This window comes from Lutra lutra, chromosome 3 (genome assembly GCF_902655055.1).
Source record: "Lutra lutra chromosome 3, mLutLut1.2, whole genome shotgun sequence".
NCBI classification, from domain to species: Eukaryota; Metazoa; Chordata; class Mammalia; order Carnivora; family Mustelidae; genus Lutra; species Lutra lutra.
Genome location: NC_062280.1, coordinates 56276435 through 56296696, shown reverse-complemented (window position 1 = coordinate 56296696; position 20262 = coordinate 56276435). Strand labels below are relative to the sequence as shown.

The 20262-nt window shown below is 37.3% G+C and overlaps 1 protein-coding gene across 1 annotated transcript in view; it reads left to right on the top strand.

Moving 5' to 3' along the window:
- CCDC148 (coiled-coil domain containing 148) overlaps positions 1–20262 on the top strand; it is a 273305-nt gene that overhangs the window by 180516 nt on the left and 72527 nt on the right. The window contains exon 12 of the mRNA XM_047721825.1: positions 8384–8502. Coding sequence (XP_047577781.1) covers positions 8384–8502 — 119 coding nt within the window. The remainder of the gene's footprint in view (positions 1–8383; positions 8503–20262) is intronic.

Genomic DNA, 20262 nt, shown 5'->3' with positions numbered 1-20262 from the left:
CTCACTCTCACTTCATTCAGGGTCTCACTCCAATATTGTGTTATCAGAGACAAACTTCATCCTCAATTACCAAACTTAAAATAGCACCCTCTTTTTCTGTCACTTTGTTCATTTGCCCTACTTTTATTTTTTTCTTAGCACTTATCATCCCACCTGACACACATTTATTTATCTATTGACTGTTTTCTCTTTCTCTTCTACAATAAAAAAAGAGGGTTTTTTCTATTTTCGTTGTTTTATCTCCAGTGCCTGACACAAGGCACTCAACAAATAATAGTTGAATGAATGAATATAATGAACGAGCAGTATGCAGCTGTACTTTAATGCTGAGCTATAGAGGAAAATATGCTGAACTAGGAGGACCTAACAAGGTGGGTGACCTCGGGGGGGTGCCTAGGTGGCTCAGTCATTAAGTATCTGCCTTTGGCTCAGGTCTTGATCCCAGGGTCCTGGGCTCAAGCCCCACATCAGGCTCTCTGCTCAGTGGGAAGCCTGCTTCCCCTCCCCCATTCCTCTTGCTTGTGTTCCTATTCTTGGTGTCTTTCTCTCTCTGTCAAATAAATAAATAAAATATTTTTAAAAAAAGGTGGATGACCTTGGGCAAGTTATACAGCTCTGTGGGATTTTGCCTCCTCAATTGTAAAATGAGGTGTTTGGATTAAATGATTGCTAAAATCACCTCAGCTCTAAGAAGTTATGATTGAATGACTCTGAGGTTTGATTACTTTCCACTTTTCAGTCTCCGTGACACCTCAGGTTGTGAAATACAACATCTTCAGTATATATACTCCCTTCCTAATGAACAGTGAAAAGAGAGAAATTAAACAAGATTACAGACAAATTCATTTTAGCAATATCAACATATGACATGATCATTATGTAATATTTCAATGCCCATACTGAAAATAGACTTTACTTCTAAAGAAGACATGACAGTAATTTTTTAATCTACCTGGCATTTCAATTAAGAGGGAGATAACTAATGTGTTTACCCCAAAACACTTTCTTGGCTCATCATTGTTCTAAGGGCATAAGACTACATCACAGCACAAAACAGCTATTGCCAATTCAAGTAGACAGCTCTGCTGTGGAAAAATGCTCTCATAAATGACCAAAGTGAACACCACCTAAAAGAGATTAATATAATTTATCTATGCATATAGACATTACCTACTTCCAAATTATAATAAGAGGCATTAATACGACTGTGCTGAACACCCTCCCCTTGGGTCATATCTACTCTCCATTTTTTTTTAGTTGTCTTGTACAACTCCCTTGCCCTCTGGTTCTGGTCAGATTCAGTCAAATGGAACACTAGAGATGGTGATGAGAAAGGAGACTGACATTGGGGGAGTTGTTTCCCCAGCTCCTAGCTTTGCAGAGTTGTGATGACCAGCTGTGTCCTCCACCAAAGTTCTCAGCCCCTCCTGTCCAGTGGCCCTCCTCACACAGCTTTCTCTGACTCTGGTATTGGTGATAAAGGAGCTCAGCTATTGCATGATGTCTTATGATTGCCCTGAATTCCAACCCTCCTTTGTCAATTGTCCCCTTATTATATTCTTTTTCATTTATTCTAATTTTGAGCATGCCATCTGTTTCCTATTAAGAATCATTAAAATAGAAAATTAGTAAGAGAATGTAAGACAAAAAATTAAGAGGATGGGAATATAGTTATGTCAGCAAACCAGGACTAAAAAGGGGTGCTGTAATTGAACATGGTTAAAGTTAAAAGGAAGCTTTTAGCTCTTATTTGCTAATAATAGACAACATCCTAGCACATCAGGAGCTGACAGCGTGTACTGGGGGGGAGGGAAGCAAAACACCCAGTGGATAGCATTTTTAGTAGAACTGCTTTACAGAAAAATCTAAATCAATCCTCATATGATATTGCATCAACCTTTATAAGGCCTAGGATATAAAATTAAACCATAGTCCTGTGAAACTTTCTCTAGAAAAGTGAAAGTGATGCTGCATGCAAGAGTGATAAAAAGTGAAAATGTTATATACAGGAATATTCAATGTTCTTGTCATCTGACTTGGTATAGAAATAGAGTTTGGAAACTTCTGTAATGAATAATAGTCATGTCCCTTAGACGTTCCTTCTAAACATTGATGTTTTTTGTTGGCCAGACTTTCAAAAAACATACTTTTGTAATTGTATTTATGTCTATTGTAGATAGTTTGGAAAATACAAACAAGCACACAGACTACAATAAAAGTCACCCCAGTTCCTAAACCAGTACCAAAAGAAAATTATTAAGGGTTCTTATATTCCTTTTTCTTTTTCTTTTCATTTTTTTTTATTTTTTATTTTTTATAAACATATAATATATTTTTATCCCCAGGGGTACAGGTCTGTGAATCGCCAGGTTTACACACTTCATTCACAGCACTCACCATAGCACATACCCTCCCAATGTCCATAACCCCACCTCCCTTCTTCCAACCCCCCTCCCCACAGCAACCCTCAGTTTTTTGTGACTTATATTCCTTTTTCTACATACATGGGGAATTTAAGTTAACTAGAATCATACTGCATATATTATTTTTAACCTATTTTAAAAATTTATCAATAAATCTTATATATTTCCCCTGTTTTCCTACCACATATTTTTTAGTGTTTACATAGTGTTTCGTCATGTGAAATATTGCATTTAACCACTTTCTTATTTTGGAGTATTAAATTATTTCCAACCTTTCACCATTTTAAGGCTGTAATGAATATACTGATACCTAAGTCTTTGCATATGTCCCTGCTTATTAATTCTAAACTTTGTTTCTTAATCCTTGAGGCTTTTTGCTAGTGATTTTCTTACTTATTCTTTAGAAAGAGTGTGTCAATCTACCCTCTTACCAGTGGTGGATGTACTTGTTTATCAGGTTGGAGATTGGTGGCAAAAATGTTCAAGTTTAGGATACTGGTAAGTAGCTGAAATACAAATAGTCTGAATTGTGGACTGAAAGGAGATCTATTCAAATAACCAGGCAGGAAGTTTGCAGATTTGACTTTCTATTTTGATTTCTTACCCATATAAAGAGTGTTCAAATGTTTGCATAAAGAGTGCAATGCAAAGTAATTCTTTTGGGGCCGAATTTTTATTGAGAAGCTTCACCAGGTCCTAGGTTGAAGCCCACAGAGCTCTCTATACCATAAACTATAGAAGAGATGATGTTGGCTGAAAGGTTTTGAGGATAGAGTGACAGAGTGTCCCTCTCTAGAAGAAGAAAAAAATTTTTAATCTGACTCTCATAGATGACCTACCTTGAGAAATACCATACCCTCAGGTTCTTTTGAGATTAAATGCACTTCTACCCCATACATGAGTTAGTGGAGTGAGCCACTGATTGTTTGTTGTCTGTTGTTATTTTCTAATTGAATACTTTTTTAGTAGTTTTGGTTTTATATAAGTTGAAATAAGAAGAGTTTTGTGCAGTGTTGCTTTTCTATATTGTTTGTCACTGGATTTATTTAGCAGAGGTATATCATGTATTTCTCATTTGCAAGATGCAGTACTAGATACAAATACGTATTACAGTGTAAGCATGTTCCTTACCCTTCAGAAATTCACACAAATGTGTGAAAGATTATGTGATGAAATATAGATGCTTATCAAATCGATTGTAGGGAAAGAATAGTCATACTTCAATTGGTGGCGATTTTATGGAATACAGGCTGATCTAAATGGAGCAAATGGAAAAAAAAGTTAAAGTAAAAAAAAAAGCACAATAACTTTCTTTTAAGAGGACCTGCTGCTTTTACATGTAACAATATCTCTATTTTGTGAGGGTGCATATTCCATACCAAAAGTAGAAAGATCTGTAAGATACAAAGAATTAGCTAAGTAAATTAGAATCTAGAAAATGGACTAAAAGTCCATTATCTCAGTGGCTTATGAGTAATGGAATTGGATGTTTTGGATTTCCTATTTCATATATTTTAAGCATCTAGTTAAGTATTAAGAATTATGACCTCCTTCTGAATAAGTCTATAAAGCCCTTGAGATAATGACCTAGGAACAAAGTATAGAAGTTTATTTGTTCGAAGATTCAACAACATACAGATTGCTTGAAATCAAGAAACCAAACTATCTTCCTTCTACAATGCTTTACTCCTAACATTTTGCTTTCTGTGTGTAAACAAGAAATTCTTATTTTATGCTGAATTATAATAATTCTTGGATTGAGGGCGTGAAAAAATATAATTTAATGGTTGTGTAGTATTAGTCCAAGTTTTTTAGAATTAAACTTTGAGGTACTCTAATGCTGTAAACATTGTGTCCTAGGGGAATTTTTAACAGGAAACATGTTTGGAAGATTAGAAAGGTAAGATGGGATGTAAAAATGACCTCGGGGGCGCCTGGGTGGCTCAGTGGGTTAAAGCCTCTGCCTTCGGCTCAGGTCATGATCCCAGGTTTCTGGGATTGAGCCCCACATCAGGCTTTCTGCTCAGTGGGGAGCCTGCTTCCTCCTATCTCTCTGCCTGCCTCTCTGTCTACTTGTGATCTCTCTCTGTCAAATAAATAAATAAAATCTTTAAAAAAAATGATCTCAAACTCCTTGAAAAGTTAGCATAGCATTATTTTACAGAATAGTTTCTTTGGTTTATTTACACCTTTACTGACTTAACTTCACCAAAACGAGCAAACTGTAGGACTGTGAAAGGGGAACATCCAATGTGAATCTGAGATAATACGAGGAGATCGGGGGGAATGAAGTCCTGTTTTGTTTTTCAAAAAAGCAAGCTTTTCCTAAAAATGTCATCTGTGAAAGTCAAGGAAGAAACTTTAAATTCAACTCTTATTACTTGAACTTACTTTCTGATTTTCCTATCCCTAGAATGTCATAAGGATCACTCAAAAAGTAAAAAACAGCATGTTTGAAATCTGTGTCTCAACAAATGTCCCAAAGAACTAGCTGAATTTCCTTAGCCTTAACTTTAGTTTGAGGCTTTCAAAGTCAATAATTCTTGACACACAATTCCTGCTTCTATTAATTGTCAAAAAGTGAATGGAACTGTCCGTAGGGAAGTCCTTAGTTCAGACTTTACCATCCTGCAACTAAAAATGCTGGCCTTGTTCCCATCCACAACTTTGATATTCTTGGACCAGAGACCAGAAGAAGCTTCCAATGATCAATTAAGCCCTGTGTCAGACATGATACAAGATACTATAATACAAAAATGAATAATGCAGACCAATATGGAAAGTGCTATGCTAAGGATACATAAATAGTGCCTTAGAAGGTACACCTATGCCTGGAGGAGAGGGAGAAGGAGGAAGGCTGAGAAAGCAATGCTAAAACTGAGTCTTAAAGAATGGATAGGAGGGACTTAGCAGGCTACAGGCAGGGCAGACCATGCTGGGCATATAGTAAATGCCTAAATATATCAGTAACAAGGAACTCAAGGCAGGACAAAATGGAGAGTATAAACCTTCACCAGAGGTCGTTGGTGTGTCAAGGATGGAGCTAAGATATTTTCCTGGAAGGGTTCAGAGGGTGATTCAAGGAGGAGATGATGTTTGTTCTGATAGTAAGGGTAGAGTAAAACTGACAGGTGGAAGAGGGAAAGGATGTCATCCTAGTTAAGAAATTTTGCAAAAGGCAGATAGGAAAGAAAGTACATGGTCATCTTCTTCTATTTATGCTCTCATCTAATCCTGTGGCATCAAATACCATTTTAAGTGGATATTTCCTTAATTCAGATCTCCATCCTTGAATCAACCCTTGAGCTACCCATCTGCACCCTCCATATGTTTGTTTGGAATCTTCACTTCAAGGTCTTACAGTCATGTCAATTGTTCAATGTTCAATACTGAGCTCCTGATTGTCTTTCTTTCCCAAACCTGTTATTCTTCTAATCTTCCATCTCAGTTATTGGTTTAATCATTCAGCTGGTTGCTCTAGCAAAAATCTAGATTCCCTTTTTCTTCAAACTTCATACCCAATCCCCCAGTGAGCAGTCTGGCTCCACTCAAAAGCCATCTCAAGTCTGCACACTTCCCTTCATCTCCTGGTCCAAGTGATCATTTTTGCCTTATTCTTCTATCTGGTCTCCTTGTTTCTCCTTTGCTCCTTTACTATCCATTCTTCACCCAATATCCAGAACTACCTTTTAAAAATATTAGTCAGATAATGTCACTCCCTGCTTTAAATTCTTCAATAGCTTTTCCTTTTTTCTAGACCTTAAATCCTCACCTAATCACTTAGCCTCCAGCTAGCTTCTCAGTCTCACTTCCATTTCTAACTCACACCACATGCTCAGCCATACTGGCTTCTTCCCAGTCTGAAAATGCACAAGGTCTTTCCCTACTCAATGCTGTTGTACCTAGAGCTCCCACTTCTGTGGTGATCATTCTCATTATCTCACAATCATCTTCCAAGTTTTGATTCAAATATCATTACAAAAATATGCCTTCTAATGAAAATTCTACCCCAAATTTTCAAATAAATCATTACTATACTTATTTCCTTCTTGGAACTTGACATGTAATATTCTGTTCATTCATTTATGTGTTTATTCTCTTTCTCTCTCTCTTTCTAGAAGTCCCAGCTCTATGAGGCTGAGGCCTTATTTCTCTTTAAGCATCATATCCCAAGTACACAGCACAGTACCTGGCTTAAAGCATGTGTTCAATAAATATTTGCTGAACAAATGAGTACCAAAGTCAGTAATATCTTACTTAAGACTGGAGATAACGGTTGACAGAATTAAATACACAAGAGACATTATGTAAAATAAGGATTGAGAAGGATCATTTAGTTTGCTCATTTAGTTTGTCACTGGTGAGACTAGTGAATTTGGTGGGAAGGCAGAGGTGGGAAAGTCATGGATGAGAAATAAAAATAGGAGATGTGAAATTCAAGAACAATAAGTATTCTAAGATGCTTGACTGAAAAAGGAACAATGAAGGGACAGTCTTGGGTATCTAAAGAAAATTATTTTAAATTTTGTAAATGGGTGAGATTTGTACGTATTTCCATGTGAGGAGAAGGAAGCAGCACAGACAAAGAGATTGAAGGTACGAAAGGAAGAGAGGTAGATGATAGAGTAAGGTTATGGAGAAGACAGAAATGGGGAGTAGAATCTGGAACCCATCTTGTACAAATGAATGACATCTCCTCTTCTGAGGGGCAAGGCGTCAAGAAAGGTATCATTTAGAGCCTCCATTTTTCCTGGTAAAAGTGAAGAAAGAGGTAGTTATAGATCTTAACGTAGTGAACAGGTTTTGGAATGTAGCCATGAGAAATTAAGAGTCATTAACCAGGAATTCATAAAAGGAATGCTGGTTATTAATGAAGATTCAGTTGAAACCATAAATTTGTAGAAATTTTGTAGAAATAAATTTTGTAGAAAATTTTATAGAAAAAGTTTCACAATTGTGTAATTCATTCGTCAATCAAAAATTTTTTTGGTATATACTATAAACCCCTATTAATGTCTAAACCCTTAATTAATGTTGGAAGTGCCAAAATAAATCACATTTTCTGAAGTCTAGCGGGGGAGAAACAAGCATATTAATTAGTGTCTTCCACAACAGACCTTCTGCTGGCAGTTACTCACTATCATTTACCATTGAGGTACTCTGCTTTTTCCAGCAAGATCCAGTCTCTTGAGTCACACACAACATGACAAGCCAGAGTGGTTAACTTCAACTGTCCCACCTGCGGAACTAGGGGAACCCTGAATAATTGTTTCATCCTCCTGAAAATCCATATGAGTGCTTTCAGTTTTCTCAGTCTGCCTCCATTTTCAGAGAAGCGAAGTAAAACAGGTCTAGGAAGAACAAAGCTCTCACCTTTCTGAGCTTGATAAATTTGTCCTTTATTTTACCACATAAGTCAGAACTACTATATATCACAACCCTGCTAATTTTTTCTTCTCCTCCTTCCTCCCACCTATCTCCTGCCACTTCCCCAGAAGCATAAAGCTTTCGACATCCTGCTGTCCATTAGCATAAATAAACCCTTGCTTTTAAAGTAAAAATAGGTTTAATGCTATATTTGTTAAAGACTGCATTATCGTAAGAGGATAAAAATATTCTTGAGTAACAGGTAGATCATAGATTTTAGAGATAACATGCTTCTATTGTGGTTCTCTGAAAGTCGATTATTTTAACCATAGATTTAAACTTCAGATCTCAGCATAAGTTACATTTCCACTTTAGAAGTTGTTAAACCATGCAGTTTCTCAAGACATGTACCTTCATGTTTTCATTTTTATTTGTTTTCAATATACTGTAGGCAGATCTAAGAAATGAAAAAAGATAACATGCCATTAAATTAATATTGGCTATATGAATCAGGAGATATGTTGTTATAACTTTTCTCTTCATTTTGACTTATCTATTGTTAATTTAAATTTTATATATCATTTGTACTATAGATAAGAAAATACTGGGCTAAAAAAGAACAGAAATGGCAAGAAATGGAAATAAGAGATCTTCAGTGTCTGGAAGAACTGAAGAAATTAATGGCTGAACAGTCAGTGAAAGACAGAGAAAGGTAAAAGAAAAATCCTAAATTGCATAGTAATGGAGGTGGTTAGAGTAAACAGAGGGAGCATTTTTCTAAACTTAATGTATTCTTACAATATTTATATTCACAAATAGATAAAATCACACTTATAATGTATTTCAGTCTCTCATATTCATACACAAATCTCTAGTTTGTCATTTAGTTACTTAGATAGCTTCCAAGTTCAAACCCTCACAGATAATTTCATAGTATTTGATTGCCCACTGTGTGCATGAAATGATACTGGCTGCTGCTATGACTTAATATGGTGACATAGAAGGAGGAAACCATTATTCAGAAAAGAAGGGAGACCCATTTATTGTGACTATGGCTGGGGAAGACAATGCACAATTATACTGTGTATGTGATTAATTCTAGTATACTTAGAATGCACCCTATGTAGGAAAACACAGAGGATTTCTTGGAATAGATAGATTTCTTGGAATAGATAGATAGATCTTTCATAGATAGATTTTATGAAGTTCAGGAATGTTCCCTCTATCCCTATACTTTGAAGTGTTTTAATCAGCCACAACAACTTCATTCAAGATATGTCTCCAAAGGCAAAGGAAACAAAAGCAAAAATGAACTTTTGGGACTTCATCAAGATCAAATAGTGTAATTTTAGAGCTGAAGAGGACATTTGAGATCAACTAACCCAGTGTCCTCATTTTGTGAATGAGTACCCTGAGAAATTAAAATCACTTTTCTAAGTTTACCATATCAATCAGTGTCAGCAAGGAGCCAGAGACAACACAGTAATTTGAATAGGGAAAGTTTAAGATAAAGAATCACTAATTCTAATAGAAAACCTCTGTTATATAAAGAGATAAAGGGCACTTTTAAAAGACACCCCCTCCACACCCCCCCCCCCCCCTGGCTGAAGAAGGTTTCCCATTGAAGAAATGAATATGGATTGGGGAGCCTGGGTGGCTCAGTGGGTTAAAGCCTCTGCCTTCTGCTCGGGTCATGATCCCAGGGAGCCTGCTTCCTCTTCTCTCTCTCTCTCTCTGCCTGCCTATCTGCCTACTTGTGATCTCTGTCTGTCAAATAAATAAAATCTTAAAAAAAAAAAAAGTTGCTGTGGCTGATATTGAAGAGGTTACTGCCTATGTTCTCCTCTAGGATTCTGATGGATTCCTGTCTCACGTTGAGGTCTTTTATCCATTTTGAGTTTATCTTTGTGTACGGTGTAAGAGAATGGTCGAGTTTCATTATTCTACATAGAGCTGTCCAGTTTTCCCAGCACCATTTATTGAAGAGACTGTCTTCTTTCCACTGTATATTTTTTCCTGTTTTGTCGAAGATTATTTGCCCATAGAGTTGAGGGTCCATATCTGGGCTCTCTACTCTGTTCCACTGGTCTATGTGTCTGTTTTTATGCCAGTACCATGCTGTCTTGGTGATCACAGCTTTGTAGTAAAGCTTGAAATCAGGTAACGTGATGCCCCCAGTTTTATTTTTGTTTTTCAACATTTCCTTAGTGATTCGGGGTCTCTTCTGATTCCATACAAATTTTAGGATTATTTGCTCCAGCTCTTTGAAAAATACCAGTGGAATTTTGATCAGAATGGCATTAAAAGTATAGATTGCTCTAGGCAGTATAGACATTTTAACAATGTTTATTCTTCCGATCCAAGAGCATGGAATGGTCTTCTATCTTTTTGTGTCTTCTTCAATTTCTTTCATGAGTGTTCTGTAGTTCCTCGAGTACAGTTCCTTTACCTCTTTGGTTAGGTTTATTCCCAGGTATTTTATGGTTCTTGGTGCTATAGTAAATGGAATCGATTCTCTAATTTCCCTTTCTGTATTTTCATTGTTAGTGTATAAGAAAGCCACTGATTTCTGTACATTGACTTTGTATCCTGCCACGTTGCTGAATGCTGTGTGACTTCTAGTAGTTCGGGGGTGGAGTCTTCTGGGTTTTCCATATAAAGAATCATGTCATCTGCAAAGTGAGAGAGTTTGACTTCTTCATTGCCAATTTGGATACCTTTTATTTCTCTTTGTTGTCTGATTGCTGTTGCTAGGACCTCTAATACTATGTTGAACAAGAGTGTTGATAGTGGGTATCCTTGTCGTGTTCCTGATCTCAACGGGAAGGCTGCAAGTTTTTTCCCATTGAGGATGATATTTGCTGTGGGTCTTTCATAGATAGATTTTATGAAGTTCAGGGATGTTCCCTCTATCCCTATACTTTGAAGTGTTTTAATCAGCCACAGCAACTTCATTCAAGATATGTCTCCAAAGGCAAAGGAAACAAAAGCAAAAATGAACTTTTGGGACTTCATCAAGATCAAAAGCTTCTGCACAGCAAAGGAAACAGTCAACAAAACAAAGAGGCAACCCACGGAATGGGAGAAGATATTTGCAAATGACAGTACAGACAAAAGGTTGATATCCAGGATCTATAAAGAACTCCTCAAACTCAACACACACAAAACACAGAATCATATTAAAAAAATGGGCTGAAGATATGAACAGACACTTCTCCAATGAAGACATACAAATGGCTATCAGACACATGAAAAAATGTTTATCATCACTAGCCATCAGGGAGATTCAAATTAAAACCACATTGAGATACCACCTTACACCAGATAGAATGGCCAAAATTAGCAAGACAGGAAACAACATGTGTTGGAGAGGATGTGGAGAAACGGGAACCCTCTTCCACTGTTGGTGGGAATGCAAGTTGGTGCAGCCACTTTGGAAAAGAGTGTGGAGATTCCTCAAGAAATTAAAAATAGAGCTTCCCTATGACCCTGCCATTGCACTACTGGGTATTTACCCCAAAGATACAGATGTAGTGAAAAGAAGGGCCATCTGTACCCCAATGTTTATAGCAGCAATGGCCACGGTCGCCAAACTGTGGAAAGAACCAAGATGCCCTTCAACGGATGAATGGATAAGGAAGATTTGGTCCATATACACTATGGAGTATTATGCCTCCATCAGAAAGGATGAATACCCAACTTTTGTGGCAACATGGACAGGACTGGAAGAGATTATGCTGAGTGAAATAAGTCAAGCAGAGAGAGTCAATTATCATATGGTTTCACTTATTTGTGGAGCATAACAAATAGCATGGAGGACAAGGAGAGATGGAGACGAGAAGGGAGTTGAGGGAAATTGGAAGGGGGGGTGAACCATGAGAGACTATGGACTCTGAAAAACAATCTGAAGGTTTTGAAGGGGCGGGAGGTGGGAGGCTGGGGGAACCAGGTGGTGGGTATCAGAGAGGGCACGGATTGCATGGAGCACTGGGTGGGGTGCAAAAACAATGAATACTGTTATGCTGAAAAGAAATAAAAAATTAAAAAAAAAAAAAAAGAATATGGAAGCCACCCCAACCCCCATGGTTAAGACTCAGACCTCATTGTTGAAGGCATGGTTGTAGCCCAATGCATGGTGGAGAAGTTTTAAAAGGGCTCAACCAGAACTTGTTCATAGCACTGGACAAGCAGGAAATGCCCTGCTTGAGTGTAGGAGGCCAAAGCTGCAAGTCAACCATTGGGATGCTTCGCAAAACTCAGTGGGAATCTGACCCTGGGAGTGCCTCTAAAATTTGATGGGAAACTGACCACTGGCTGCCATTGGAACTCCATGGGCACAGGGGCCATTGTAAGTTCCCCACACATGCAGCAGGTAGCCATATGGTAGGAGCAAGGAGGGGTACCAGAAAAGGGGAACCAGAAAAGAAAGCCTCTTCCTTCTTCAGCATCTTTCCAGAACACATTTCTAACATAGCTTAACATTGTGCCAGACAATAAATTGGTAACTAGCATAGTTATCTAGTTAGCTAGCTTCTGAGTAGATTTTCACAAGAAATAAATTAAGAATAGCTCTTTTGTTTCATAACAGAAATCACAATAAGTTTACTGTTAGTGTAAAAAACCTTGCCTGGAACTCTGTACTTTCTGCTCAATTTTGCTAAAAATAAAGTCTATTAGAAAATTACCCCTTAGAGGTGTCTGGGTGGCTCAGTCAGTTAAGCCTCCAACTCTTGGTTTTGGCCCAGGTCCTGATCTCATGGTTTGTGAGATCAAGTTGGGATCCACACTTAGCAGGAATTTGCTTGGATATACTCTCTCCCTCTGACCCTTCCTTTCTCTCTCTCTCTAAATAAATCTTTACTTATTTATTATAAATAAATAAATACAAAATAAAATTACCTCTTAGACTTATACATAACCTTGGAAGACATAACCATTTTATACAACAAGTTTCACTTTTATCAAGGAAGCTTCCTTTGTGAGTCATGGGACAGTTATCTCAAACTCTAGCCACCAAACTTGCAGAGTAAATCTGGAGTTCCACACAGATGCTGGGCAATTCCCAAGGATTTTCCAGATGAAACTTACATAATTTTCTAGGTATCTCAGGATTTTAGAGTTCAGTTTAATCTATTATGGAGACAAATGAGAATACAGCAAAGCCAAGTCTCTAGACTAAGAGGTGAAACAGCTAATGAGAAACCAGCCAAAAAGCACAAACCAAGATAAAGTGGATACCAGCAGGTAGGTCATGCCATAGGTCAGAGACAAAAATCCCACTAAAGAGCAAGACAATGGTGAGGTCAAAGGCTTGTTGGATAGTCTGAAGCTATGCTGGGGAATTGAGAGAGCCACAGGAGTTAACGGGGGTGGGGAAAATGAAGAGATATGAGGTCCCAGCATCTAGCAGACATGCTTCTAATAGAATCTCCTCTCATAGCCAGGGAGTTTCTTTGATTAGAGAGCCATTTCAGTCTTTTGCTTCCTGTTTCAATAATTATCAAGATTAGCTGACTCAGAACTCCAATTGAAAAGAAGAAAAGGAAAATCAGATTAATCTGCATTACATAACAGGAAAAAATAGGCATATCACACATAGCAGAAAGAGTACTAAGGACTAGGAACCAGGGGACCAGAGTTTTAGTCTTAAATCTTCTTGGAATAGTGTATGACTTGGCTAAAACCATTCATTTAACCTCTGTGAAGCTCTGCTTTGTTCTTTGTAAAATTGAACTGGATAGCTTCTGAGGGCTAAGTGAGCTATCAACTTTTAGGGGTCTATGATCTGTGTATTCAACTCATGTGAAATGTTGTAGATATGGATTGTTATGAGTCCAGTACTTGCATGCCAATGGGAAATCAGTAAGGAAGGTCATTAAAATATCAGGATAATATGATATAACAAGAAACAGTCCCCAGAAAATTTTGGATAATGTAGATGAAAGTGTTGTCCTCATTCTGTGACTTAGGGAGATGGAGTTCCAACATATAAAAACTGTTGGTTGCTTTTGCTTCTGGCAAGAATTAGAAGTTGTGTTCTTTTGTAACCACCCTGACACTAAGAGATTTGGATAATTGCTTTTTCTCTACTACTGAAATACAGTTCACAAATCTCATGTTTAATTTTTTAACCAGAGGCACTTTTTTTTTCTTAATATCAGAATAAAAGCTTAAAACAGTTTCCAGATCTGTTAAAAACACACACATGGCCTTAAGGGTTTAAAATTTTCTGTTGTTTATTTTCTTCTTCTATGTTTTAATTCTAAGTGTCTTGAAAACAATATTCATAAATTAGCAGATTGATTAGGTCTAACCAAAAGAAAATTCCTTTTCTGCAGGTCAGAAATGGTTAAGTATTGGCAGTTTCATGTGGTTCAACATAAAAAGATTCAGTGATTCATTTTATTTATTAATTATGTTTCCCTTCTCAGTTATATTCTGTATTTTGCCCTCATTTTTAAATTGTTTTATTCAAATTAAATTTAATCAACATATAAGTGTATTATTTGTTTCAGAGGTAGAATTTAGTGATTCATCCATTGCATATAACACCCAGTGCTCATTCCATCAAGTGCCCTCCTTAATGCCAATGCCCATCACCTAGTTACCCCATCCTCCTACTCACTTCCCCTCCAGCAACCCTCAGTTTATTTCCTATAGTTAAGAGTTATTTTATTTTATTGAAATTGTTTTCACCGAAGTTTCCACTAACCTCCTCATTTCCCTATTTTCTTTCTGAACATGCCAGAGAAGTTAAGAGGGAAGGTTCTTTAATCAAGTTGTTGACATTAGAATCCTGGCTCTATTCTTTTTTTTTTTTTTTTTAATATTTTATTTATTTACTTGACAGAGATCATAAGTAGGCAGAAAGGTAGGCAGAGAGAGAGAAAGAGGGGGAAGCAGGCTCCTTGCTGAGCAGAGAGCCCGATGCAGGGCTCAATCCCAGGACCCTGAGATCATGACCTGAGCCGAAGGCAGAGGCTTTAACCCACTGAGCCACCCAGGTGCCTCTCCTGGCTCTATTCTTTATAGCGATGTGAGTTTTTCAAGTTTTTACATCTTTATAGCGATGTAAGTTATTCAACTTCCCTGTGCTTAAATTTCTTTGTATGATAAGGACATATCTAGTGTCTACTTCTTAGGAGTGTTGGAAGGATTAAAGAGGTAGTGAATGTAGCACATATTAAATATAAGTGATTACTATCAACTAAATTTTTAAAACACAAGATACCTTCTAACAATAATTTCTTAAAATATTTAAGCATTTTGGGGCACCTGGGTGGCTCAGTCAGTTAAGTATCTGCCTTCAGCTCAGATCATGATCTCAGGGTCCTGGGATCAAGCCCTGCATCAGGCTCCCTACTCCGTGGGGAGTCTGCTTCTCTCACTCACTCTCCCTCTGTGCTTTCTCTCTCTCTCAAATAAATAAAATCTTTAAAAAAATATTTAAACAGGGCACCTGTGTGGCTCAGTGGGTTAAAGCCTCTGCCTTCGGCTCAGGTTATGATCTCAGGGTCGTGGGATCGAGCCCCCGCATTGGACCCTCTGCTCAGCAGGGAGCCTGCTTCCTCCTCTGTTTCTGTCTACCTCTCTGCCTACTTGTGATCTCTCTCTCTGTCAAATAAATAAATAAAATCTTTAAAAAAATATTTAAGCATTTTAATATTTTCTCTTTTTTCTTTTTTTTATTATTTTATGTTAGTCACCATACAGTACATCATTAATTTTTGATCTAGTGTTCCATGATTCAATTATTGCGTATAACACCCAGTGCTCCGCGCCCTCCTTAACACCCATTTTAATATTTTAGATAAAACATGTAACAATGAGGACATTTTTATTAAAAATAAAAAACATGACGTTAAAGCAAAAGTGTCCCTTGATCACTACTCTCATACAATGTCTTCTCTAGAAGTCCTTTCTGTTATCAGTTGTCTATTGATAGATATGCATACATACTATCTCTATATACCTATACAAAAAAAATGAGTTTAAGAACAAAAACAAAGACAAAACCCAATACATTTTATAATATACTACTATTGTATTAGCTCCAACTGCCATAACAAAGTACCACAGACTGGTGGCTTAAACCACATAAATTTATTTTCTTATAGTTCTGGAGACTAGAAATCCAAGATCAGGTACCAGCATGGTGAGTTTCTGGGAAGAACACTTTCTGGCTTATAGACAAGTGGTTTCTTGCTTTGTGCCCATAGGTGGGGAGAGAGATAGTAGCTCTAAGATGTCTCTTCTTAAGGACACTAATCCCATCCAGAGGACCTACCCTCATGACCTCATCTAAACTTAATTATTACCTAGGGCCTCATCTCCAAGCACTATTGCATTGGGGGGGGGGGTGGTAGGACTTCAACTTATGAATTTTAGAGGGACACGTTCAGTTTATAGCAATCATTTGGGTTTAAAAAAGCATTTATGTATCTACAAATTACCTATTACTATTAACTACTGTTTATTGGTTACGCTAGCAGATAAGGTTTTTGTGCCAATTAGAAAAGGTACTCTGTTCTGGTGGCAAAATGCATAGATTCCCTACCTGAATAGACAAATTAGGAAAAGATGGGGGGACCATGGCAGGCAGCTTGACAAGCAGTGACAAAGCTGAATGCCATTCCCTATTTATACTCCTGGGCCAGCATTACTTTTGCAAAGCACAAACTTCAAAATGATATATAGCACCCCTGCAAATAGATGTACTTATTTTTTTTTAAATAGTGTGTATTATCCACATTTCTTCTAAAATTTAGCCATCTGGAATTTATTTCCAAGAATGATATGACTTAAAATCTGATTTTCATTTTTTGGTCTAAATTGATAGCAAACTCTGTCAACACCAATTATTTAATGATTCATCCTAACCCACTGAATTGAAATGCCACCTTTATTATATATTATACTTCTAATTATACTTTCATATCCATATGGACTCTTGAGTAGATTAAATAAAACTGATCTATATTTATATTTCTACATCGATACTGTGCTGTTTTAATCTGTTTTGCTATCTGATAGAACAAGTGTTCACTCATTATTCTTTTCAAAAATATCTTATTCTTGTGTCTAATTTTATTTTTAAAAATCCTGTTGATTGTTTGCATTGCAATTTTGTTAGAGAATGCTGACATACATACCAAATTTAATCTCCAATCTAGGATCATCCTTCTGGAATAGCTCTCCAGTTCAAGTCTTCTCTCACTTCTGCAAAAGATTTCATAGTTTGTTTGTTTGTTTGTTTTCTGGTGAAGGCTTGGAAATTATTTTGGAATAAGTAGAAATTGATGACCAAGAAGCTGATTCTAAATTTCTTTAGTAGCTGTGTGAGGAAAAGTGTATGAACTAGGAAGTGGAAGTGGGGATGCCAAGGTGACAAATGTTCATCAAGTATTTAGATTGGGTGAAATATGATAACTTGTTTCATTGGGAGTGGAGTTTGAGGGAAGAACAGAGAAAGAAGCATGGTTCTGAATATTATTGAGCTATTTCTATCCTCTTAGGTTAAAAGCTTTAGTTAGTTTTCAGTCTCTTTTATTTTCTAATAAATTTATTTAGCTATGGGTTCCTTTTTTTCTGTGTATCTTTGGCTGTATTCTACAAGTTTTGAAATCGGGTTTCATTATCTAATTTCTAAATAACTTACATTTCATTTTTGATGTCCTAACAATAAATTGGTTGATACTGAAGTGTTTGCCAAAGGCAGGGTTACTGATAGTTTTCAATTTTTTTGATGTGTCTATGTTCCACATCTTTCCATAACAATGTGCAAAAATTTAGAATGGTTTATGGGAAGCTACTGACCTTGCTACTTTTTTTTTTTTAAGATTTTATTTATTTATTTGACAGAAAGAGATCACAAGTAGGCAGAAAGGCAGGCAGAGAGAAGCGGGGGGGGGGGGGGGGAGAGGGAAGCAGGCTTCCTGCTGAGCAGAGAGCCTGATGCAGGGCTCGATCCCAGGACCCTGAGATCATGACCTGAGCTGAAGGCAAAGGCTTTAACCCACTGAGCCACCCAGGCGCCCTGACCTTGCTACTTTTAACATTAAATAAATAATACCTCTTTATTGAAGAACAACTTATATATTACAAACTCCCTTGTTTTCAGTGTACAATTAAATGATTTTTAGTAAATTTGTATAGGTGTACAACCCTTGCTATAGTCTAGTTTTACATCATGATGTAAATGCTTTACAACATCCCAGGAAGGTCTCTCGTGCCCATTTCCATTAATTCCTGATCCTATTCCCAGCCTGAAATGACCACTAATCTCTTTCTGTCTCAGTAGATTTGCTTTTTCTGGCTATCTTATATAAATGTAATGCATCTGGGTTCTTAGCATAATGTTTTTGAGGCTCACCCATGTTATACCATGTATTATTTTTTTCCTTTTATTTCCAAATAGTATTCCATTTCAGCATTACTTTTTTTTTTTTTAAAGATTTTATTTATTGATTTGGTAGAGATTACAAGTAGTCAGAGAGGCAGGCAGAGAGAGAGAAAGAGAGGAGGAAGCAGGCTCCCCGCTGAGCAGAGAGCCTGATGCGGGGCTTGATCCCAGGACCCTGAGATCATGACCTGAACTGAAGGCAGAGGCCTCAACCCACTGAGCCACCCAGGCACCCCTCAGCATTACTTTTTAAATCTGTTTTGCTAGGGCAATATATGTTTTTTCCTGGTGGTGAGAGATTAATGTATGCAGGATGATTAACCAAGTAGGGTTCAAAATTTATATAAAAGCATGATATGAATTCTGTAAAAGACTTTACTTTGTACTGAGGTCAAGTATTTACTCACACCACTCCCAAATGTGTGAAGAATAATAACGGATCTCAACTTCTATATGAGACCACTTCCTGCAGGGTAGTGAAGAAAGATGAAAACTTTTCAATTAAAAGTCATCTCAAGCACTTTCATTTCAAAATTATCTCATTTTAGATTATCTCTACCCATTTAGTGGTGTAAAATACCAACTCCAGACCGGTCAGGTAGCCTCCTTCAATGGAAGGATGTAATGCCTGGTTAGCCTATAGGTTCTGACACCCTTCAGGGTCCTCATTCCCCTATGCAATTTCATCCCATCCTTCTATCTCCCCAGGGGACAAGGCAGTACTATCCAGTAGAAATATACGCTAATCACACATATAATTTAAAATTTTCTCATAGCCACACTTAAAGATGTAAAAAGTGACAGGTGGAATTGGCTTTTTTTTTTAAGACGTATTTATATATTTGAGAGAGAGAGAGAGCGAGAGCAAGAGAGCAATTGAGCAAGCATGGAGAGAGGCAGAGGGAGAGGGAGAATCTTAAGCAGGCTCCACACCTAGCAGCACAGACCTCAAAGGGGATGTGATCTCACAATCCTGAGATCATGACCTGAGCTGAAATCAAGAGCCAGGCACTTAACCGACTGAGTCACCCAGGGCCACCCACAATTTTACTTTTAAGTAATCTGTACATGCAAGGTGGTGCTCGAACTCAAAACCCTGAGATCCAGACTTGCATGCTCTTCTGACTGAGCCAGCCACGTGCCCCTTTACAGAGCATTCTTCATGTGAGACATGCACAGGGAGGAGAAGAAAACATCATTGCTTCTCATTACCATTGAAGGTTGTGGAGTAAATAAGCAGAAATTAGATCACCGTTCAATGCACGGGACCCTCTCTCCTCTTGTCATTATGACATTTTGTAAACACTTATTAAAATGTTCAGTTTCTAACTTCTCTGAAGTTCACTCTCTGAAGTGCAGCTAACATATATTCTCCTTCCATATTTGTCAATTATTATTTTTACAAGGATGTATGTAAATCTGACCTTTCAATTATTTATATTCATTGTTGTTCCTTGCAATTTAATAAAAAGCCTGCCTGTCCCACTTACCTCCCTTGTAGTAACTTTAACATATTTTAATTTTTAACTATATGCTCTGGAGGATAATTTAAAGATTTCTAAAGTAGACTTCCTTGGCTAAGTAGCCCCTCTGGATAACATTTCTTAACCAGAAGACTGAATGAAGCTTGCATGACCAACAGATGGAAGGTAAGGATATAAGAACTTCATTGGTCAATGCTAGTGTAATACTAGGGCCCCAGTTGCATTCTTTGCTAGAACAGAAAAAGTCCTGAAAGTCCTGATGCGTAGGCCAGGACCCAAACCAATTAAATCAGAACCTGTGGCAATGGGATTTTGGTCCCAACAGTTTATGAAAATCTTCAGGGGATTCTAAAATGCAGTGAAGTTTGAGGACTATTATACTAGACCTCTTTTTATACTTTTTGAAGTCTGGACCCAAATCTTCTATTGGATTCTTGAGAAGATCCCACTTTTTGTAGACCCGCCTCTGAATTTTTTTCTTCTGATCCTATTCCCTCATTGAAATAGTCCAGGGAAGTCATGGAAATGAAACTTTATATTCATGGAGGAGTTTATCAATTCAAGAATCCTCTGCAAGCAAAAATCT